Source organism: Dendrobates tinctorius, unplaced genomic scaffold (genome assembly GCF_039654945.1).
Source record: "Dendrobates tinctorius isolate UK_male_01 unplaced genomic scaffold, ASM3965494v1 ptg000293l, whole genome shotgun sequence".
Classification (NCBI taxonomy): domain Eukaryota; kingdom Metazoa; phylum Chordata; class Amphibia; order Anura; family Dendrobatidae; genus Dendrobates; species Dendrobates tinctorius.
In genome coordinates, this window is record NW_027361960.1 from 7,440,024 (window position 1) to 7,464,304 (window position 24,281).

General features: G+C 48.3%; 1 protein-coding gene across 2 annotated transcripts in view; it reads left to right on the top strand.

Moving 5' to 3' along the window:
* Nucleotides 1–7,820: 7,820 nt before the first annotated feature.
* The window catches only part of GNG4 (G protein subunit gamma 4), a 48,196-nt gene continuing 31,735 nt past the window's right edge, over nucleotides 7,821–24,281 (top strand). Inside the window, exons 1-2 of one of the 2 annotated variants that reach the window (XM_073560095.1) lie at nucleotides 7,821–7,991; nucleotides 8,180–8,289. Coding sequence is in view for 1 of the 2 variants with exons in the window: in XM_073560094.1 (XP_073416195.1) it covers nucleotides 8,351–8,451 (101 nt within the window). In the remaining variant the exon portion in view is untranslated. Of the gene's footprint in view, nucleotides 7,992–8,179; nucleotides 8,290–8,319; nucleotides 8,452–24,281 lie in introns of those variants that run through there. The other variant, XM_073560094.1, reaches the window with a different exon arrangement.

Consider the following 24,281-nt stretch of genomic DNA (forward strand, 5'->3'; position numbering starts at 1 on the left):
CAGTTGATTTCTTCACTCCAAGCTGGTTGGCTATTGCAGATTCAGTCTTCCCAGCCTGGTGCAGGGCTACAATTTTGTTTCTGGTGTCCTTTGACAGCTCTTTGGTCTTCACCATAGTGGAGTTTGGAGTCAGACTGTTTGAGGGTGTGCACAGGTGTCTTTTTATACTGATAACAAGTTTAAACAGGTGCCATTACTACAGGTAATGAGTGGAGGAAAGAGGAGACTCTTAAAGAAGAAGTTACAGGTCTGTGAGAGCCAGAAATCTTGATTGCTTGCTTCTGACCAAATACTTATTTTCCACCATAATATGCAAATAAAATGAAAAAAAACAGACAATGTGATTTTCTGGATTTTTTTTTCTCAGTTTGTCTCCCATAGTTGAGGTCTACCTATGATGTAAATTACAGACGCCTCTCATCTTTTTAAGTGGTGGAACTTGCACTATTGCTGACTGACTAAATACTTTTTTGCCCCACTGTATATATTTTTCCCTTTAGATTAGAATCTGGAAATGGTGCATCGTTGCAGCCACAGTGTCATGGTCCTTTCAACTTCTGCCACTACCCAAGAGATCTTCAGATGAAAATCCGAGAGACCAACCATGGAAAATAGAGTTTTATGGAAAACCAAAGAGAATCTATGGATTTACTTGGCTTAGCTGATGAACACTAGTCATTTTGGTGTGACAAAGACTACTACTGCTACCAATATATTAGAAACTTGGCTGGTGGCAGTACCAACCCCTTTACAGTTATGGACAAAGCTGATAGGGGTATCTATTCAAGATGAAAATACACAAGAAAATATGACCCAGAACTTCATATACAATAGGAATTTTTGCTATACTTTCTGCATGCATTGCTTTGTGCTGTTGTATACAGTGTACACTTATATGGTACCTTGTATAAATGTTTGGCTCAAAATAGCCAAGGGTGGATTGTACTGCAAATATAAAAATGGCTATTTTGAGTCCATATTGAAATATATAGAATGAATTCTGTATATTACAAAGCTGCATTTCTGATCAAACATTAACAGTTACAGCTATGTTTGTCATTGTAAAACATTAAGGTTTACTTAACCTCTGTCTGTGTTGGTTTTATCTAAACCCATGTGGCTTTTATATTGTTAGGGTTTACAACCCATTGTCTGATGATGCCATGTTGTCTGTTTCATCCAACCTTGAAGGCCGGCCACTGGATGGGTTGAGTGAAGCAAGTTACACATTAGTGTAATTTATTATATAAGGCCAGAGAAACATGACTTAGGGTACCGTTACACTTAGCGATGCACCAGCGATCCCGACAACGATATGGATCGCTGGTGCATCGCTAAGTGGTCGCTAGTGAGCTGCCACACAGGCAGATCTCACCAGCGACATAGCAGGGGTCGCTACTTACCTGTCAGACGCGGCAATCCTGACGTCCTCCCACCCGCGTCCATGCGTCGCCACAGGAAGCGCCCGACGAGAAATGGTCCAGGACGTTCTCGCGCGACCAGCGATGAGCAGCGGGGGAGCCGGTCGGAGGTAAGTATCACATGTAGCGATATCGCTAGCAATATCGCTGCTACGTCACAAAATCGGTGACGTTACAGCGATATTGCTAGCGATATCGCAATGTGTAACGGGGGCTGTAGACAGAAGCAAAAACTGGATACCTGTACACATGTACAGTGTTGATACCTGCATAAGTGGGGACGCCCGTGCAGTGTTGTGAATCTTCCAGGGGTCTCTGTCTTAGTGTTGCTTCTCTGATATTCCAGGCGGATGATGTTTAAAAGCCTCTTGGTGACTGATGATGTGGGTATACTGTATATAGTTAATCTTTATATATATACCTAATCATTATATGTATTGAATCTTTATATGTACTTAACCTTTGTATCTTAAACTATACCAAAGTGTATGCAATCATACTATCCAATCATACTATTCCTTTAATTTTGTACTTTGTAATAAAATTGCGTTATATCGCAAGCAGTAGCCTTCTTTAAAGCCGTATCCGAACCTTAGTGTTAAAAACTTGGCAATACACCACCACCATCAAGGGCTTATCTACAGCATTCTGTACTGCTGTAGATAAGCCCCCGATGTAACCTGAAAGATAAGAAAAATAAGTTATATTAAACTCACCCCAGCGTCCGGTCCGGCGCCTCCCATCTTTTAGAGATGACATCCTCCTTCTTACTGCAGCCGCAGCTCCTGCGCAGGCGTACTTTATCTGCCCAGTTGAGGACCTCTCTGACCTCCCCCCGGCGCCTGCGCACTGCAGTACTTTACTCTGCCCTCAACAGATAAAGTACGCCTGCGCAGGAGCCGCAGCAGAAGTAAAAAGGAGGACGTCATCTCTAGAAGATGGGAGGCACCGGACCAAACCACGACACCCGTCCCCGCCCCCCCGGTGAGTATAATCTAACTTGTTTTTCTTTTTCAGGTTACATCGAGGGCTTATCTACAGCATTACAGAATGCTGTAGATAAGCCCATGATGGCGGTGGCCGCAGCTTATAGGCCAAAAATGGGGTGACAAATTCCCTTTAAAGCTGCCATAAAAGAAGCAAGTCCAAAGACCCCTGCCAGATCAAAAAGATGTCATCTATGTACCGTGCCCAAAAAAAGGACACGGCCCATAGATGACATCCGATCCGACAGGAAGAGGTCCCTCTCCCACAGACCCAGGAACAGATTTGCATAGGAAGGCACATTGTTGTGAACTCATTTCCTGGTCTGCCTCTGGTTTCTGGTGAGGGAACTGTTTGTGATGACAGAGAAGTCATGAGTTCTCTTTCCGGGCTCCCTCTGGTGGTGGCAGGAGGTAATGAAGCTGATCTAATTAACAGAGACCTGCCACCTGATAATGAGGACGACGAATGGACATCTGGAGTCTCAGACTGGATTTAAGACAGTCGACTCCCTATTCCCATGCTGTTGATTTTTTCCTGCCTCCTGAGGTCTTGGTTTCCGGCTCAGTTCCTGTCTTCTCAAGCTAAGTTTTCTCTGCTAATGTTCACATTTGATTTGGTTTTTTCTATTCAGTTTTTGTGTGGTCAGCCAGCCCCGGCTGGGGCTGTGCTGAATTTCCACTCTTATGTTACCGTATGTGCCAGTTTGCTTTTTGTCCCTTATTAGATTGGCCTCTTTTTGCTCTGTTCTCAGAATATGCCAGAATGCTGATATAGTGGGTGAAGTCTAGTGACTTCAGGGTTTTTTTGCTATCAGAAGTGTTGGACATTTTTTGCAGGGTTTTTTGGCGTCGTTGCAGACAGTATCTTTCCTTTCCTGACCTTTCTAGTTAGTGTGGGCCCCATCGTTTGCTCAGCCTATTATCCTACCTGTGTTTGTGCTTTCGTCTTGTTTCACCGTCAATACATGTGTGGGAGCTGTCTATTCCTTTGGGGTCTGCTCTGGGGCAGTGTAGATTTCCCCTTTTCTTGCTTTAGGCTTATTTAGTTTTCCGGCTGTGACGAGGCATCTAGAATCATCATAGGCTACTGTTAGTTGTGTGGATAGGATCAGGGTCTGCAATCCGCGTAGTTACCAACCTCTCTTGTTTTCTGTGACTTAGCTTGGTTTTGTGTTCCTCCTCGTTGACCCAATCATAACACACATAGGATGCCCCCATGGCTGTTCCCTAGAGCTGCAGGTAAAAGGACCCCTTAAAAAAGGAGCCCATTTTGCTGGCCCCTATAATATATACCTGGCAGGAGTCCATACATTCTGGTGGCCCCTATTATACCTGGCAGGAGCCCATACATTCTGGTAGCCCCTATAGTATATACTCGGGAGTAGCCCATACAGTCTGGTGACCCCTATGATATATACCTGGCAGTAGCCCATACAGTCTGGTGACCCATATGATATGTATCTGGAAGGAGCCCATACAGTCTGGTGGCCCCTATTATACCTGGCGGGAGCCCATACATTCTGCAGGCCCCCATAATATATACCTGGCGGGAGCCCATACAGTCTGCTGGCCCCTATAATATATACCTGGCTGGAGACTATACTTTCTGCTGGCCCTATAATACATACCTGGCAGAAGCCCATACATCCTGCTGGCCCTTATAATATATACCTGGCAGGAGCCCATACAGTCTGCTGGCCCCTATTATACCTGGCAGGAGCCCATACATTCTGCTGGCCCCTATAATATATACCTGGCAGGAGCCCATACAGTCTCCTGGCCCCTACATTATATACCTGTCAGGAGCCCATACATTCTGGTGGCCCCTATAATATATACCTGGCAGGATCCCAAACAGTCTGCTGGCCCCTATAATATATACCTGGCAGGATCCCAAACAGTCTGCTGGCCCCTATAATATATACCTGGCAGGATCCCAAACATTCTGCTGGCCCCTATAATATATACCTGGCAGGAGCCCTTACATTCCGCTGGCCCCTATAACATATACTTGGCAGGAGCCCATACATTCTGCTGGCCCCTATAACATATACCTGGCAGGAGCCCATACATTCCGCTGGCCCCTAGAACATATACCTATACCTGGCAGGAGCCCATACATTCTGCTGGCCCCTATAACATATACTTGGCAGGAGCCCATACATTCCGCTGGCCCCTATACCTGGAAGGACCCCCACATATTCTGAGGGCCCCTATACCTGGAAGGACCCCCACACATTCTGCGGGCCCCTATACCTGGCAGGAGCCCATACATTCTGCTGACCCCTATAATATATACCTGGAAGGACCCCCACACATTCTGCTGGCCCCTATACCTGGAAAGACCCCCACACATTCTGCGGACCCCTATACCTGGCAGGAGCCCATACAGTCTGCTGGCCCCTATACCTGGCAGGATCCCAAACAGTCTGCTGGCCCCTATAATATATACCTGGCAGGATCCCAGTCTGCTGGCCCCTATAATATATACCTGGCAGGAGCCCATACAGTCTGCTGGCCCCTATAATATATACCTGGCAGGATCCCAAACAGTCTGCTGGCCCCTATAATATATACCTGGCAGGATCCCAGTCTGCTGGCCCCTATAATATATACCTGGCAGGAGCCCATACATTCTGCTGGCCCCTATAACATATACCTGGCAGGATCCCAGTCTGCTGGCCCCTATAATATATACCTGGCAGGAGCCCATACAGTCTGCTGGCCCCTATAATATATACCTGGCAGGAGCCCATACAGTCTGCTGGCCCCTATAATATATACCTGGCACGATCCCAAACAGTCTGCTGGCCCCTATAATATATACCTGGCAGGATCCCAGTCTGCTGGCCACTATAATATATACCTGGCAGGAGCCCATACAGTCTGCTGGCCCCTATAATATATACCTGGCAGGATCCCAAACAGTCTGCTGGCCCCTATAATATATACCTGGCAGGATCCCAGTCTGCTGGCCCCTATAGTATATACCTGGCAGGAGCCCATACATTCTGCTGGCCCCTATAACATATACCTGGCAGGATCCCAGTCTGCTGGCCCCTATAATATATACCTGGCAGGAGCCCATACAGTCTGCTGGCCCCTATAATATATGCCTGGCAGGAGCCCATACAGTCTGCTGGCCCCTATAACATATACCTGGCAGGAGCCCATACAGTCTGCAGAACCCTATAATATATACCTGGCAGGAGCCCATACATTCTGCTGGCCCCTATAATATATACCTGGAAGGACCCCCACACATTCTGCGGGCCCCTATACCTGGAAGGACCCCCACACATTCTGCGGGCCCCTATACCTGGAAGGACCCCCACACATTCTGCTGGCCCCTATACCTGGAAGGACCCCCACACATTCTGTGGGCCCCTATACCTGGCAGGATCCCAAACAGTCTGCTGGCCCCTATAATATATACCTGGCAGGATCCCAGTCTGCTGGCCCCTATAATATATACCTGGCAGGAGCCCATACAGTCTGCTGGCCCCTATAATATATACCTGGCAGGATCCCAAACAGTCTGCTGGCCCCTATAATATATACCTGGCAGGATCCCAGTCTGCTGGCCCCTATAATATATACCTGGCAGGAGCCCATACATTCTGCTGGCCCCTATAACATATACCTGGCAGGATCCCAGTCTGCTGGCCCCTATAATATATACCTGGCAGGAGCCCATACAGTCTGCTGGCCCCTATAATATATACCTGGCAGGAGCCCATACAGTCTGCTGGCCCCTATAACATATACCTGGCAGGAGCCCATACAGTCTGCTGGCCCCTATAATATATACCTGGCAGGATCCCAAACAGTCTGCTGGCCCCTATAATATATACCTGGCAGGATCCCAGTCTGCTGGCCACTATAATATATACCTGGCAGGAGCCCATACAGTCTGCTGGCCCTTATAATATATACCTGGCAGGATCCCAAACAGTCTGCTGGCCCCTATAATATATACCTGGCAGGATCCCAGTCTGCTGGCCCCTATAGTATATACCTGGCAGGAGCCCATACATTCTGCTGGCCCCTATAACATATACCTGGCAGGATCCCAGTCTGCTGGCCCCTATAATATATACCTGGCAGGAGCCCATACAGTCTGCTGGCCCCTATAACATATACCTGGCAGGAGCCCATACAGTCTGCAGACCCCTATAATATATACCTGGCAGGAGCCCATACATTCTGCTGGCCCCTATAATATATACCTGGAAGGACCCCCACACATTCTGCGGGCCCCTATACCTGGAAGGACCCCCACACATTCTGCGGGCCCCTATACCTGGAAGGACCCCCACACATTCTGTGGGCCCCTATACCTGGAAGGACCCCTATACCTGGAAGGACCCCCACACATTCTGCGGGCCCCTATACCTGGAAGGACCCCCACACATTCTGCTGGCCCCTATACCTGGAAGGACCCCCACATATTCTGCGGGCCCCTATACCTGGAAGGACCCCCACACATTCTGCGGGCCCCTATACCTGGCAGGAGCCCATACATTCTGCTGGCCCCTATAATATATACCTGGCAGGAGCCCATACATTCTGCGAGCCCCTATAACTGGCAGGACCCCCACACATTCTGCGGGCCCCTATACCTGGCAGGAGCCCATACATTCTGCGAGCCCCTATAACTGGAAGGACCCCCACACATTCCGCTGGCCCCTATACCTGGCAGGACCCCCACACATTCTGCGAGCCCCTATACCTGGCAGGACCCCCACACATTCTGCGGGCCCCTATACCTGGCAGGAGCCCCACACATTCTGCTGGCCCCTATAATATATACCTGGAAGGACCCCCACACATTCTGCGGGCCCCTATACCTGGCAGGAGCCCACACATTCTGCGAGCCCCTATACCTGGCAGGACCCCAACACATTCTGCGGGCCCCTATACCTGGCAGGAGCCCCACACATTCTGCTGGCCCCTATAATATATACCTGGCAGGAGCCCATACATTCTGCGAGCCCCTATAACTGGCAGGACCCCCACACATTCTGCGGGCCCCTATACCTGGCAGGAGCCCATACATTCTGCGAGCCCCTATAACTGGAAGGACCCCCACACATTCCGCTGGCCCCTATACCTGGCAGGACCCCCACACATTCTGCGAGCCCCTATACCTGGCAGGACCCCCACACATTCCGCTGGCCCCTATACCTGGCAGGAGCCCACACATTCTGCGAGCCCCTATACCTGGCAGGAGCCCCACACATTCTGCTGGCCCCTATAATATATACCTGGAAGGACCCCCACACATTCTGCGGGCCCCTATACCTGGCAGGAGCCCACACATTCCGCTGGCCCCTATAATATATACCTGGCAGGACCCCCACACACTCTAGGTCTGCCTCCTCTCACATGCCTGCCAGCCCGAGAGCTCTTTGTGTGGTGGGCTGGGTGAAGCGTGGGCGCACACACACAGCAGCGCGTTTCTATAGAGAATCAGTAGCTGCAGAGAAGCCCCCGCCGGTGTCGGCAGCAGGCAGTGCTCAGAGCCGGTCCCTGGCGACACTCTGCAGTCTGGCCCGGTCCTTCCCCAGCATGCTCCCGTCCGGTAAGTTGTGCAGCACACAGCCAGGGAGACAATAGAGGCATGGCGGGTCCGGGGGCCTCATTCCGTGCACTGCGGACAGGGCCACCACCGTCACCAAGCCCGTGGCCGCCTCTCACCCTCCACAAGCAGCACGGCAATGCCGGCCTCACGGCTCGCACACGCTAATACACTGCTCGTGCTTTTTGCAGCTCGGTTCCCGTGGTCGCTTTATCACCAGCGTCAGTGTTAATTGAAGAACCGGGCAGTGTGCATGAAGGAGGCCGCCGCCGGAATCCCAGCACACGCACTGTCAGCTGTGGTAAGTATGGCACCGTCATGAGGGCAGCCGCTACTCTTCCATAGCCGTGACGCCAGTGTGTATGGCTCACTCATCGCTCTTCCGCCATATTTGCGAAAACCTGGGGCTGACAATGTATGGCAACCAGTCAGCTCACTGCTTTCATCTTCCAACTGGTATGAGGTAAATGAGAGCTGCGCGCTGATTGGCTAATCCTCTACTTGTTCTTATCCTAGGCTTTGAGTAGCAGGCAGAGATGGGTGCGGTCCTGCTCATTTATCAGTTAGGGCTCTTCTAGATCATAGATGGTCCTCTGCTTAATCCTGTTTCACACTTCAGTTTTTTGTGTCAGTTAAAATCCGCCAAAATGGTGGAAAGCGGATCCGTTGCTAACTGATGTGAACGGATGGCACCGGACCGTTTTTTTTTACGGAGCCGATGAATGAAGAATTTTAAAGGAACCGCTGCCCGAGAGAGAATTTTTTCTGTTCGGCCATGCACACTATAAAATGTGGATCCTGCAGCAAAAAAAACATTGCAGGGTCCGTCCCGGCATCTCGGCGGACACAAAAAAATTGATGGATCCGCAAAAAACGTATCCAACGGATGGCCACCCGTCAAGATCCGCCGGTAATGCAAATTAATGGAGAAAAAACGGATCCGCCAAAAAAATTGGCGGATCCGTTTTTTTTGCAAAACGGCGGATTTTGACTGATGGTCAAAAACGGAAGTGTGAAACAGGCCGTAAAAGGGGTTGTTCCGTGTTATCTTGGTGATCGCTGAAGCTCGCACTGATTGTCAGATCAGGGAATTTGTATCCCGTTACAAAATGGGGCAGAAGGTCGGACGCCCGATCGCTGCTCTATTCAGTCTCTATGGGGCCACCGGAAAACGCTGAGTCCACGCTCTGCCACCTGATTGAGATTGGTGCGCAGGCCGCACATGACAGAAGTTCTCCATTGGACTGAGTGGTGTATGTCACTACAGTGAGACCTCCGCAGAACAGCCAGTTATCACCAATCCCCTTCGCAGATTTGAGAAGGGTTTTTCCACGAATTAAAAGTACATTTAAATTAACAGATCTTGGAATTAAAACGTGTGAGAGCTTATTTTCTGCGCGCCGAGCTGACATTTTTAGGCTGACATTTTTAGGCTGTGTGCACACGATGCAGATATCCAGGGGATCCGCAGCGGATTTTACGCGCAGAAACGTTGCATATCCGCATTGTGATGTACAGTAGCATGTTAGTCAATGAAAAAAAAAAAAACGCTGTGCAGACGCTGCGGATTTTTCCGCTGTACAAAATCCGCAACATGTCACTTCTTTTGTGCGGTTTTCCACCTCCCCAGTCTCCAAATCCGAAGGGGGAAAACCGCAGTGGAAAACCGCATTAAAAATGGAAGAAATCCGCAGGAAAAATGCAGGTCATTTGACCTGCGGATTTCTTCAATTCTGCGCGGAAAAATCCGCAGGGCAAAAAAGTACGTGTGCACTCAGCCTTACTGATAACATTTTGGGGTAGATACAATGTTTTTACATTTTATTACAATGTTGCGGTGGCCAAAAAATATGTAATCCTAGCGCTTTGATTTTCTTTTGTCATTATGCCGTTTACAGATCAATTTTAATTTGTTGTATTTGGGGCAAAAGGGGGGTGATAGGAACTTGTTTGCTCACATATTTTTAAATCCTAATGACAGCAAGACAGTCATCAACAGACCCCTGGCTGTTACAACAACCCATCAGTGCCTCATGGATACGTCACGGATGCACTGTTGGACATGTGGAATGACACACCACCTGCCGATGCATGTTATTTGCTGAGATTGACAATGGGATTTAACAGTGTAGTGCTGCGGTAGCACACTATGCAGTGATGAAGTAGTGACAAAGCAAAGTTCAAAGCCAAACGTCTTTTTAATGTTCAGCAAAACACAGCATGTGATATCCTCCAGATCACAGCCGGGAAATATATCCTCTGGATTACAGTCACTAAACACGCCAGTCCATCTCTGACTTGTTGCCATGGGCGACTGTACCGCCGTGTTAATGTGCTACTTACAGCTTTACACAGTACATGATATCCTTCAGTTTACAGTCACTAAACATGGCAGTCCTCTTGAAACCAGTTGCCATGGACGACTGCACCGCTGTGGGTGCCAGGCTTTTCCAGCAGCTTTGGCTGTTTGGCTTCGCTGGCCTGTGTTGCGTCACACAGGTGGAGCGCTGCAGAGCCTTCTGCTCTGTACTCCTCCAAACACCAGACTGACAATGACCATCAACCTGACACAACCAAACCCTATACTGCAGGGTTTTTAACTAGCAACCTGTGGCCTTCAGCCACATGGATAACCCGGCCAGGAATGAAACGGACTGCAACACTACCATCTTGTAGTCTGTTTCAAAGCACAAACCCAGAGCAGGTTTTTCCTAAGGCCAGCATCACACATGCGAGAAACACAGCTGAGTCTTGCTTGTTAATACAAGGCACTCGGGAGCAGAGCGTTCAGCTGCATTTATTGCTATGCGGCCGCATGCTCCGCTCCGGGTATCAACAATCAAGACTCGGTCGTGTTTCTTGCCAGGGCTGTGGAGTCTGTAAGCCAAACCTGTGACTCCGACTCCTCAATTTCCCTTACACCGACTCCACGACTCCCGACTCCCACATATATTGCTTATATTTAAGTGAAAAATTTATTGTAGTACAATGTGAACATCAGACATTGAATCATTTTTATGATACAATAATGAAGATATTTAGATAGAACATAATATATATTTATTGGAATACAACTTTAGAACACAAAAAACTAATAAATTGTAAATATTTTTATACACTGTATACATGTACATATATACGGTACAGACCAAAGTTTGGACACACCTCATTCAAAGAGTTTTCTTTATTTTCATGACAATGAAAATTGTAGATTCACTCTGAAGGCATCAAAACTATGAATTAACACATGTGGAATTATATAATTAACAAAAAAGTGTGAAACAACTGAAAATATGTCTTATAGTCTAGGGCAGGGTTTCCCAACTCCAGTCCTCAAGGCACACCAACAGATCATGTTTTCAGGATTTCCTTTGTATTGCACAGGTGAAGCAATTATCACCTGAGCAATACTAAGGAAATCCTGAAAACATGATCTGTTGGTGTGCCTTGAGGACTGGAGTTGGGAAACCCTGGTCTAGGGTCTTCAAAGTAGCCACCTTTTACTTTGATTACTGCTTTGCACACTCTTGGCATTCTCTTGATGAACTTCAAGAGGTAGTCACTGGAAATGGTCTTCCAACAGTTGAAGGAGTTCCCAGAGATGCTTAGCACTTGTTGGCCCTTTTGCCTTCACTCTCCGGTCCAGCTCTCCCCAAACCATCTCGATTGGGTTCAGGTCTGATGACTGTGGAGGCCAGGTCATCTGGCGTAGCACCTAGTGTTGAGCGATACCATCCGATATTGAAAAATATTGGATCGGATTGGATCGGCCGATATCCAAAAAGTATCGGGTATCTCCGATTCCGATCCCGGAAGTCCCATTCAAGTCAATGGGACAGAAATATCGGAATAACAAAAACACTTTCTTTCCTTGTAGGTTAATTCTACATGAAGAAAAACAACTAATAATAATGTAGAATGTATTGGGGGAGGTGGAGGAGACATTAAAGCCATAGAGGTTTAGCCCAATCAAATGGAATAGCAGGAATTATTATTTTTTTTTAAAGACGTTCGGAGTTACAAAGATATTGACTATGTCAACCTCTTTTATATTTTGTCAGATATGTATGTTTCACTACTTCCATGCTCTTCACCTTCTTTTTTACTTCTCCCACACTTTCTCCTTCTTGATCCTCAGCAGCAGCAGCAGCAGCAGCATCTTTTTCATCAACTTCTTCTTCACCTTATTCATCTTCTTCACCTTCTTCCTATTATTCTTTTTTTTTACATTCTTCATATTCTTCTTATTCAACTATTATTCTTCTTCATATTCTACTTTTTCATTTTCTTCCTATTCTTCTTCTTCATCATATTCTTATTTGTGACAGGCATTCCTGTAGTTGTTATCTATAAAAGTTTGAAGATTACACCTTCCGTTCTGCCTGTCACAAAAGATTTACAACAGTATTTGTTCTCGTTCAGTTTGGCCTGCAGGAGCAGGCATTTTCCAGGGGCACCACGAGGAGGAACGGACTCACCCCCATACACTGCTTAGTCTTCTGCTTATAATATAGATAATATCATTTGCTCTGATTTTTAGTCTTATGCTTAGTGTTCTTTTGCTTTTGGTTTTTCTGCTTCTTGGTCTTCTGTCTCTTATTGTTCTGCATCTTGGTGGTTGTCTTCATGTTCTTTGTCCTCTTGGTCATCTCCTTCAGGGTCATCTTTTTGGTCTTCTTCGGTGTGGTCTTCAGGGTCGTCGTCAGGGAGATCCAGAGTGAGAACCAAAAACCATTTCCACAAGCTCGAACTTGGAAAAGTAGCAGAAGGTACAAGAAGGCTGAGGAACTGCTGAGAACCAGCTGACGGTACTGGAACCCAGATGGTTAGCAGAAACAACAAGAGCAAATGGAACTAGCAAGGACCAGCTGACAGTGCTGGAACCCGGAGGGGCAGCATAAGGAACAAGAGCCAATGGCACAACCGTGGACCAGCTGACGGTGCTGGAACACGGTTACTAAGCAGGAGGTACCTGTGCTACAAAGCACTATCAAGGACCAGCAGACGTTGCTGGAACTCGGATACCAAGACGGAGGCACCAAGGCCAAAGGCACTGCCGAGAACTAGCTGACGGTGCTGGAACCCGGATGGGTAGCAGAAGCTGCAAGAGCCAATGGAAATAGCGAGGACCAGCTGACAGTGCTGGAACCCGGAGGGGCAGCATAAGGAACAAGAGCCAATGGCACAACCGTGGACCAGCTGACGGTGCTGGAACACGGTTACTAAGCGGGAGGTACCTGTGCTAGAAAGCACTACCAAGGACCAGCAGACGTTGCTGGAACTCGGATACCGAGAAGGAGGCACCTCGGCCAAAGGCACTGCCGAGAACCAGCTGACGGTGCTGGAACCCGGATGGGTAGCAGAAGTTACCCATGATAAACAAAGTTGCAAGGCCGCGAGCAGGCGGCAGTTACCGAAACCCACAGTCCTACAGGGGGTGCTTGTCCTATTGGCACTACGGAACCAGCCTTTATTACCAGAACCCGCAGCCCACATAAGAAGCACCTAAACTGCAGGCACCATAGACTCGGCTAACCCGACTGCAGCACGACCGGACAACGAGTCGGTGGCAAAGTGACGTTGACACTACCCGGAAACAGCAGGCGTGCTGGAACCAGGCTGGGCAGGAGGGAGTACTCGTGCCAAAGACACTTCTGAGCAGCAACTGGCGATGTTGGAGCCCAGGGTCAATCAGGGTGTAGGCTGAGGCCTAATTTCATCAAGTTTAATATCTGTTGTAGACTACTACTGATTTCAAACGTGCTCCAACTAGGCCTCTGGCTCCACTCTGTCTCTAGTATTTCCCCTGGCCTCCAACCCCGCCAGTTGCTGCTCAGAAGTGGCATCTGCACAATCAACACTTGTTCCTGTGTTACTGGGGTTCAGTAACATCAGCTGAACCCCAGATGTGTGTCTGGCAATGTCTCCTGCTCTGTCCACATTCTAGGAATGTGGACAGAGCAGGAGAGATTGCCAGACACACATCTGGGGTTCAGCTGACGTTACTGAACCCCAGTAACACAGGAACAAGTGTTGATTGTGCAGATGCCACTTCTGAGCAGCAACTGGCGGGGTTGGAGGCCAGAGGAAATACTAGAGACAGAGTGGAGCCAGAGGCCTAATTGGAGCAAGTTTGAAATCAGTAGTAGTGTGAATGTGGAGGCAGCAGGAGATATTGCCGTCCACACAGCAGGGGAGCAGCTGGCATTACTGAACCCCACTAACACTGGAGCATGTGTTTCTCTCTGTGCAGACGGCACTTCCAAGCAACAACTGTCTGTGTTGAAGCCCAGGAACAGTCATGGAGCAGGCTGAGGCCTAATTGCATCAAGTTTTAGAGGTGATGTAGTTTGCATGTGGAGGCAGCAGGAGATATTGCCGTCCACACAGCAGGGGAGCAGCTGGCATTACTGAACCCCACTAACACTGAAGCTAGTGTTTCTCTCTGTGCAGACGGCATTTCCAAGCAACAACTGTCTGTGTTGAAGCCCAAGAACAGTCATGGAGCAGGCTGAGGCCTAATTGCAGCAAGTTTTATATAGGTTGTAGACTACTACAGATTGTAACCTTGCTCCACTTCGGCCTCTGGCTCCACTGTCTCTAGTATTTCCCCTGGCCCCCAACCCCGCCAGTTGCTGCTCTGAAGTGGCGTCTGCACAATCCACACTTGTTCCTGTGTTACTGGGGCTCAGTCACGTCAGTTGATCCCCTGATGTGTGTCCGGCAATGTCTCCTGCTCTGTCCACATTCCCACTACTGAATGGATGTTGTGTCAATGTGGAGGGAGCAGGAGACTTTGCCATCCACATAGCAGGGGAGCAGCTGGCGTGACTGAACCCCACTAACACAGGAGCTAGTGTTTTTCTCTGTGCGGACAGCACTTCCGAGCGACAACTGGCTGTGTTGAAGCCCAGGATCAATCATGCAGCAGGCTGAGGCCTACTTGGAACAAGTAGAAAACCGGATGTTGTGTCAGTGTGGAGGGAGCAGGAGACTTTGCCGTCCACACAGCAGGGGAGCAGCTGGCGTGACTGAACCCCACTAACACAGGAGCTATTGTTTTTCTCTGTGCGGACAGCACTTCCGAGCGACAACTGGCTGTGTTGAAGCCCAGGATCAATCATGCAGCAGGCTGAGGCCTATTTGGAACAAGTAGAAAATCGGATGTTGTGTTAATGTGGAGGGAGCCGGACACTTTGCCATCCACACAGCAGGGGAACAGCTGGCGTGACTGAACCCTACTAACACAGGAGCTAGTGTTTTTCTCTGTGCGGACAGCACTTCCGAGCGACAACTGGCTGTGTTGAAGCCCAGGATCAATCATGCAGCAGGCTGATGCCTACTTGGAACAAGTAGAAAATCGGATGTTGTGTCAATGTGGAGGGAGCAGGAGACTTTGCCGTCCACACAGCAGGGGAGCAGCTGGCGTGACTGAACCCCACTAACACAGGAGCTAGTGTTTTTCTCTAGCTGTGTTGAAGCCCAGGATCAATCATGCAGCAGGCTGATGCCTACTTGGAACAAGTAGAAAATCAGATGTTGTGTCAATGTGGAGGGAGCAGGAGACTTTGCCGTCCACCCAGCAGGGGAGCAGCTGGCGTGACTGAACCCCACTAACACAGGAGCTAGTGTTTTTCTCTGTGTGGACGGCACTTCCGAGCGACAACTGGCTGTGTTGAAGCCCAGGATCAATCATGCAGCAGGCGGAGGCCTACTTGCAGCAAGTTTTATATAGGTTGTAGACTACTACTGATTGTAACTGTGCTCCACTTAGGCCTCTGGCTCCACTGTCTCTAGTATTTCCCCTGGTCTCCAACCCCCGCCAGTTGCTGCTCAGAAGTGGCGTCTGCACAATCCACACTTGTTCCTGTGTTACTGGGGCTCAGTCACGTCAGTTGATCCCCTGATGTGTGTCCGGCAATGTCTCCTGCTCTGTCCACATTCCCACTACTAGTAATGGGAATGTGGACAGAGCAGGAGACATTGCCGGACACACATCAAGGGATCAGCTGATGTGACTGAGCCCCAGTAACACAGGAACAAGTGTGGATTGTGCAGACGCCACTTCAGAGCAGCAACTGGCGGGGTTGGAAGCCAGGGGAAATACTAGAGACAGTGGAGTCAGAGGCCTAAGTGGAGCACGGTTAAAAATCAGTAGTAGTTTGAATGTGGTGGGAGCAGGAGACAGCAGGGGAGCAGCTGGCGTTACTGAACCCTACTAACACAGGAGCTAGTGTTTTTCTCTGTGCAGAGGGCACTTCTGAGCAACAACTGGCTGTGTTGAAGCCCAGGGATTACAGTTCAGGTGGTAGAAACATGAACACAACAGGAGACCTGGATACTGTTGCCAACCAATTATTTATTCTGGAAGAGGACTGGCAAATTCTGGCGAGATCCAGGCCTTGTTCATTTTCAGAAAAGTAAGCCGGTCAACGTTATCGGAGGATAGTCGAGTGCGACGGTCTGTTAGTACACCACCTGCGGCACTAAAGACGCGTTCCGATAATACACTGGCAGCAGGGCAAGCCAGCACCTACAATGCATACTGGCTAAGCTCTGGCCATGTATCCAGCTTAGAGACCCAAAACTTGAAGGGGGAAGAGCCGTCTCGGAGTACACTGAGAGGGCAAGACATGTAGTCTGTCACCATGTGACGGAAACGTTGCCTCCTGCTGACTGGAGCCGTCTGTGATGGTGTAGACATTTGTGGCGGACAGACAAAACTTTGCCACATTTGGGCCATACTGGTCTTGCCTTGTGCTGAGGCGCTGCCTCTGCTCCCTCTTTGTGCAGAGCTTCCTCCACTGCCTCGTCTCACAGAGCTGCTTTGTAAAGCACTAGCAGCACTGCTCTCGGGTGGAATGGAGAGCATGATGGACTGCACCAGTGTGTCTTGGTACTCCCGCATTTTACGCTCCCGGTTCACCGGTGTTATGAGGCTTTGTAAGTTGTCCCGGTAGCGAGGATCTAGGAGGGTGTACACCCAATAATCAGCCGTGTTGAGAATGTGGGCGATGCGGCGGTCGTTTCTCAGGCACTGCAGCATGAAATCAACCATGTGCTGCAGACAACTGTCCAAGAAACGCTGTCCCCTGCTTGAGGTGTCATCTCTGCCTGCTCTGCATCACCCCACCCTCGCTGTACATACTGACTAGAGCATTGTGTACCCCCCTCCTCTGGAGAGATGTCTTCCTCCTCCATTGACTCCTCCTCATCCTCCTCACAAAGTGTCCCCTGCCTAGGCCTTTGTGAGGAACCACGTAGCGCAGACTGTCCAGAAGCAGATGGCATTTGTGACTCCTCATCCTCCACCTCTTCCAAAACCTCCTCCCTTAGTGCTTGCAGTGTTTTTTGAAGCAGGCAGATAAGGGGGACAGTCATGCTGACTAGTGCATCATCTGCACTCGCCATCCGCGTGGAATCATCGAAGGCACGCAAAACGAGGCAGATGTCCTTCATAGAGGCCCACTCAGTGGTGCTGAAGTGTGACCGGCGCATAGTGCGACTTGTTTGCACCTGATGCATCTGGTACTCCATTACTGCTGCCTGCTGCTCACACAACCGCTCCAACACATGTAACGTTGAATTCCACCTGGTGGGTAGGTCACATATGATGCGATGTTCCGGAAGGCGTAATCGGCGCTGCAGAGCTGCAAGGCGCGATCTTGCCGTGCTGGAACGCCGCAAGTGAGCGCACTCTATGCGGACCTTGTGTAGCAGTGCATCAAGATCCGAATAGTCCCTCAGAAAGCTCTGCATGACCAAGTTCAGCACATGTGCCAGACATGGGATGTGAGTGAGGTTGCCTAGGCCCAGAGCTGCCACAAGATTTCAGCCATTGTCACACACTACCAAGTCTGGCTGGAGATTCGCTGGCAGAAACCACACGTCGCTCTCCTGCTTGATGGCATTCCAGAGCTCCTGCGCTGTGTGGCTTCGATTCCCCAAATAAATTAATTTCAATACGGCCTGTTGACGTTTGGCCACGGCTGTGCTCATATCGGTCGTAACAGGCTCCTGCAGCGCTGATTCTGAGGAACTTGAGTAGGAGGAGGAGTCAATGTGTACAGACTGGATTCCTGCAATCCGTGGAGTTGGCAGAACACATACAGCGCCACTCTCCAGATCTGTACCCGGCTCCACAATATTGACCCAATGGGCAGTGAGGGAAAGGTATCGTCCCTGTCCATGGTTACTGGTCCACGCATCGGTGGTCAGGTGGACCTTGCTACTGAAGGCGTTTAGTAGTGCATGTTTTATTTTTCCCTCCTCATGCTTTTGCAGGGCAGGGACGGCTTGCCTGCTGAAATAAAAGCAGCTGGGCACGGTGTATTGTGGGACTGCCAATGCCATGAAGTTCCGGACGGTGTCAGTCTCCACCAGCCTGAATGATAGCATTTCAAGGGCCAGTAGTTTGGCAATGCCAGCATTCAGAGCCTGTGCTCGGAGATGGTTTGCCGAGTATGACCGCCTTTTATACCATGCCTGTGCTACCGATGGCTGTAGAGTGGCCTGGGAGTGTGAGGAAGACTGGGAATGTGGTGCTGTGGGTGGAATGTCACTGGGTCTCTGGACAACCGTGGCAGAGGTTCTTCCTTGGTGATCCTGTGAGGAAGCCGAACCAGCTGTGTGTGAGCTGGAGGAAGAGGCCCTAACACGAGCTGAAGAGGTGGTAGGTGGTGCTGTACGTTGGCCTACGTCTTCAGTGTGTCTGTGTAACTCCAGCTCGTGCTTGGTCCGCACATGTTTCCACATATTTGTGGTATTGAGGTTGCTGACATTTTTCCCTCTTTTGACTTTCTGATGGCACAGCTTGCATTTGACAAAGCAAATGTCATCTGCAACTATGTCAAAAAAGGACCACGCACTGCAAGTCTTGGGAGCGCCCGTTTTGGCTTTTGGAAGAGGAATGCTCCTAACGGGTGCCGAAGTGGAGGCTACAGGCAACCAAGTCTGCCCCCTCCCACCACCTTCCTGTTCCTCACGCCATGATGGCTCAAGGACCTCATCATCTACACTCCCCTCTTCCAACACCTGCTTCTCCTGGGTTGTCTCGCCAGCACCATACGCACCAGAAAGTGGCACCTGAGTCTCGTCATCATCTGGTGCGTACAGAGGTGTGCTGACCATAGGCACTGGCCCACCCGCCTCTTCAGATTCAGAGGGACAAAGAAGTTGCGCATCACTGCATACTCCCTCTTCACATTCTTGAATGCTGCTTGGCTGGCCCCCTCTTTCCAAGCCAACAGATTCAGAGAACAGAAGTAGAGACTGTGATGGCTCCTGTCCAGGGCTCTCTGACTGCCTGGGCACTTTGGCAGGTGGTGAAGAGACAGATGGTTGCTCTTCAGTGCTCTGGCCCTGAGAGGACGTGTAAGTCATTGAAGTCGATGCGTTAGCTGCCATCCATCCGACAACGGCTTCAATTTGTTCCTCCCGCAGCAGTGGGGTACGGCGAGGTCCTACAAAGCTGCGCATAAAGGACTGTTGCCTGGTAAAACTGGGGGATGCTGACTCACTGGTGCTCGTAGCAGGCACAGAATCCCCACATCCTCTCCCTGCTGAAACTCCACGCCCACGTGCCTTACTCCCTACCTTCTTCATCTTGGTAGACTGATAAAGATAGGCAGAAAAGTACAAAAGGGGGGCTTAGTGTGCTTATTCCTGAACAGCTGCTAACAGGTATAAGAAACACTAATTTTATAAAGTGTGTGTGTGGGCTACACTTTAATATGAGCTAATGTGGACTACACAACTGTCAAATGGAGTGTTTGGTGAACTTTATTTTGTTTTGGGTTTTTTTTCAAAAAAACTAAAAGGATGTGACCAAAGATTTGAAAGCGATAGTATCACAAACTCTTTGGAGCTATTACAATGCAGGAAGGTAACCTACAATGCAAAAGATGAGGCTCCAAAAAATAGGGTAATACTAATCTGGCTGCAGCTGAAGGCCAGAAAAAAGGCTCCTCTATCTATTCCTATATAGTGTTTGCAATCAACGAATGTAGATGGATACGGATGGATGCACACTAATAGGAGAATGAAAAATGAGCTGCAATAAAAGAAAAATATGTGTGAGGCAATGACGCACGCTGAGCGGCCTACAACCAGACGTAGCTGTAGGACACACAACAGCGTGAGCTGCACTCACACACAGAGACCTCTCAGACAGCCGTGAACAGTGCAGAAAACTGGGCACTAGCACTGAAAGGCTGCAGAGAGGCTCCGCTGTCTACTCCTATAGTGTTTGCAACCAACCAATGTAGATGGATACGGATGGATGCACACTAATAGGAGAATGAAAAAAGCAGCAAAAAAAGAAAAGTATGTATGAGGCAGTGACACACGCTGAGCGGCCTACAACCAGACGTGGCTGCAGGACACACTACACAGCGTGAGCTGCACTCACACAGACCTTGCAGACAGCTGTGAACACACTGCAAGGCAAAAGAAAGCTACAGTGGTTTTTTATGTAGCCTGGGTAAAGCACAATATGATTTTGAAAATCGCTATCTCTAACTGTCCCTCAGAGTCTTGAACAGCAGCCTGTCCCTAACTGAATTCACAGCAGAGTGAACCCGAAATGGCGGCGGCGTCTTTTATAGTGCATCATGACATCATTTCAGCAGCCAATCACAGCCATGCCATTAGTTAACATGCCTACATGCCTAACAGGATGTGCCCACACTTCTGAGGATTGTCATTGGCTGAATCAAATCAAACTGGCTCATAGCATTATGGGAACTTCCGATTCCGGTATTCGATATGCTAAAAGTATCGGAATTCCGATACTTGCGGTATCAGAATGCTCAACACTAGTAGCACCCCATCACTCTCCTTGGTCAAATAGCCCTTACACAGCCTGGAGGTGTGTTTGGGGTCATTGTCCTGTTGAAAAATAAATGATGGTCCAACTAAACGCAAACCGGATGGAATAGCATGCCGCTGCAAGATGCTGTGGTAGCCACGCTGGTTCAGTATGTCTTCAATTTTGAATAAATCCCCAACAGTTTCACCATCAAAGCACCCCAACACCATCATACCTCCTCCTCCGTGCTTCACGGTGGGAACCAGGCATGTAGAGTCCATCCGTTCATCTTTTCTGCATCGCACAAAGACACGGTGGTTGGAACCAAAGATCTCAAATGTGGACTCATCAGACCAAAGCACAGATTTCCACTGGTCTAATGTCCATTCCTTGTGTTCTTAAGCCCAAACAAGTCTCTTCTGCTTGTTGCCTGTCCTTAACAGTGGTTTCGTAGAAGCTATTTTACCATGAAGGCCTGCTGCACAAAGTCTCCTCTTAACAGTTGTTGTAGAGATGTGTCTGCTGCTAGAACTCTGTGTGGCATTGACCTGGTCTCTAATCTGAGCTGCTGTTAACCTGCGATTTCTGAGGCTGGTGACTCGGATGAACTTATCCTCCGCAGCAGAGGTGACTCTTGGTCTTCCTTTCCTGGGGCGGTCCTCATGTGAGCCAGTTTCTTTGTAGCGCTTGATGGTTTTTGCCACTGCACTTGGGGACACTTTCAAAGTTTTCCCAATTTTTCGGACTGACTGACCTTCATTACTTAAAGTAATGATGGCCACTCGTTTTTCTTTACTTAGCTGCTTCTTTCTTGCCATAATACAAATTCTAACTGTCTATTCAGTAGGACTATCAGCTGTGTATCCACCAGACTTCTGCACAACACAACTGATGGTCCCAACCCCATTTATAAGGCAAGAAATCCCACTTATTAAACCTGACAGGGCACACCTGTGAAGTGAAAACCATTTCCGGTGACTACCTCTTGAAGCTCATCAAGAGAATGCCAAGAGAGTGCAAAGCAGTAATCAAAGCAAAAGGTGGCTACTTTGAAGAACCTAGAATATAAGACATATTTTCAGTTGCTTCACACTTTTTTGTTAATTATATAATTCCACATGTGTTCATAGTTTTCATGTCTTCAGAGTGAATCTACAATATTCATAGTCATGAAAATAAAGAAAACTCTTTGAATGAGAAGGTGTGTCCAAACTTTTGGTCTGTACTGTATGTGTATATATATATATATATATATATATATATATATATATATATATATATACACATTATACTGTGTGTGTGTGTATATATATATATACATATATATATATATATATAATCACTATGACTTATCTCAGCATAGACAAAGCCTAGATCCTCAGGCTAGATTCACACCATGGGCATAGCTAGGATTAAACCTGGGGGGGCAGAACCTCATATTGTTCCGCAGAACCTCATACTGCACACCCCTACACTTGAAAATAAAGCCTGCACCATAAGAAGATGTGGTGATGAATGCAGTCTCTTTATTCCAACTATCAATTGATGTTAATGTGTTACTAAGGACGAGCAATGCCTGACCTGGGCGTCATTTTGGGCAGCTATGAGGTGTACCTGACTGGTGCTAAAAAAAAAAAGGAGTGTGCTACCCGGCTTTCATTCTTTTTGGTACAGATAAGCTATGGATAGACAGATATGGATAAATGGATAGATAGAGCAGATTTCTAATCTTGCTATTGAAAACATTATCTATGAGCTCAAAAATCTTTCAGGTGATGCGGTTTTTTAAAAAGCTGATCTGCTTTTGCAGCTGAAAAACATATCCTCAAAAAATGCAGGTAAAACGCTGTGTGTGAATGTAGCCTTAGATCAGGAATAGAACAGTCATTTATAGGATATTTCATAACTTTCCCAAATTCCTGTGAAAATATATTCAGCACATTCTGCATTGAATTACTGTACCCAATTTATTATATATTTTAGGAGTCGGTCCATTTTATACCGACTCCGACTCCACCAAAATGAGCACCGACTCCGACTACACAGCCCTGTTTCTCGCATGTGTGATCCCGGCCTTACTCTGCCTTGGACAAACAGCATGTCCAAGACCTATGCTGACTTTAGTCTGCATTGCAACCCCAGCTACACCTGTGACCGCAATGCACTCCCATGGCCTTAATACGCCTCAGTGAGCATCCTGGGGCGAACATGCAGTAACCCTCACATGTAACACCAGTCACTGCCTCACAACAGGTTAACAACCGCAGGCAGAACTCTTCTCCATACGCAGCTGTTAAATCAGCCTTCATGTGCTGGGAAAGATGAGGGCTCAGCATGAGAGTATCAAAGTCAGAGAGCCGGCATATGATGTAATAGTACATAATATATCTGTAAGGGGTTAATCTTTAATTTAGTATTAATGGAGTAAACGTGTGGGCTGTGATTTGAATTTTATGTATTTTTAAAAAGATTTGTTTTTATTTTTTTACTTTATTTTTTTTAGTTACCTTAGGGCTCACTCAGACGTACGTGGATATCTGGCCGCAGTGCACAGACTGGTCGCAGCTCTCCTGGTCCTAACGTGACAGCTTCATGTGTTTCAAGGGAATCCGGCACCTATTTTTTTTCATACATAAGCTGCTGCCACCACCATCAGGGGCTTATCTACAGCATCCTGAAATGCTGTAGATAAGCCCCCGATGTAACCTGGAAGGTAAGAAAAACATGTTAGATTATACTCACCGGGGGGGAGGGGGGCGGTCCAATGGGTGTCGCGGCCCGGTCTCTCATCTTCATGCGATTACGTCCTCTTCCTTGCTGCCTGTCGCGGCTACTGCGTAGGCGTTCTTATCTGCCCTGTTGAGGGCAGAGCCAAGTACGAGTATTGCAGTACACGGGCGCCGGGAAAGGTCAGAGAGCACTGCAGTACTTTACTCTGCGCTCAACAGGGCAGATCAGTACGCCTGCGCAAGAGCCGCGACAGAAGCAAGGAAGAGGACGTCATTGCTAGAACATGGGAGGCGCCAGACCCGGACCGCAACATCCATCGGACCGGACCCCCGGGTGAGTATAATAAAACTTGTTTTTCTTCTCTTTCAGATTACACCTGATGGCCGTGGCAGCAGCTTATATGAAAAAATAGGTGACAGATTCCTTTTCAGTGAGTCTGCCATGCTCAGGTCGGGAGAGCCGCAGCCAGTTCGTATATTAGCAGTCCATGTTCCAACCGATTTACAAAGATATGTTATGTGCATGAGCCCCAAATTTGAACCTGTGTTTTCCTCATTGCTTATATTCTAACATGCCTTGACAAAATATTCATACCACATGACCTTTTGCACATTTTTTTTCACGTTACACCAACAACCTTTAAATGTATTTTATTGGGATTTTATCTGATATCCCAACTTAAAGTAGCAAGTATTTGTGAGGCATAAAGGAAATGATACATCGTTTTCTAAATATTTTAACACCTTTCCGACGTG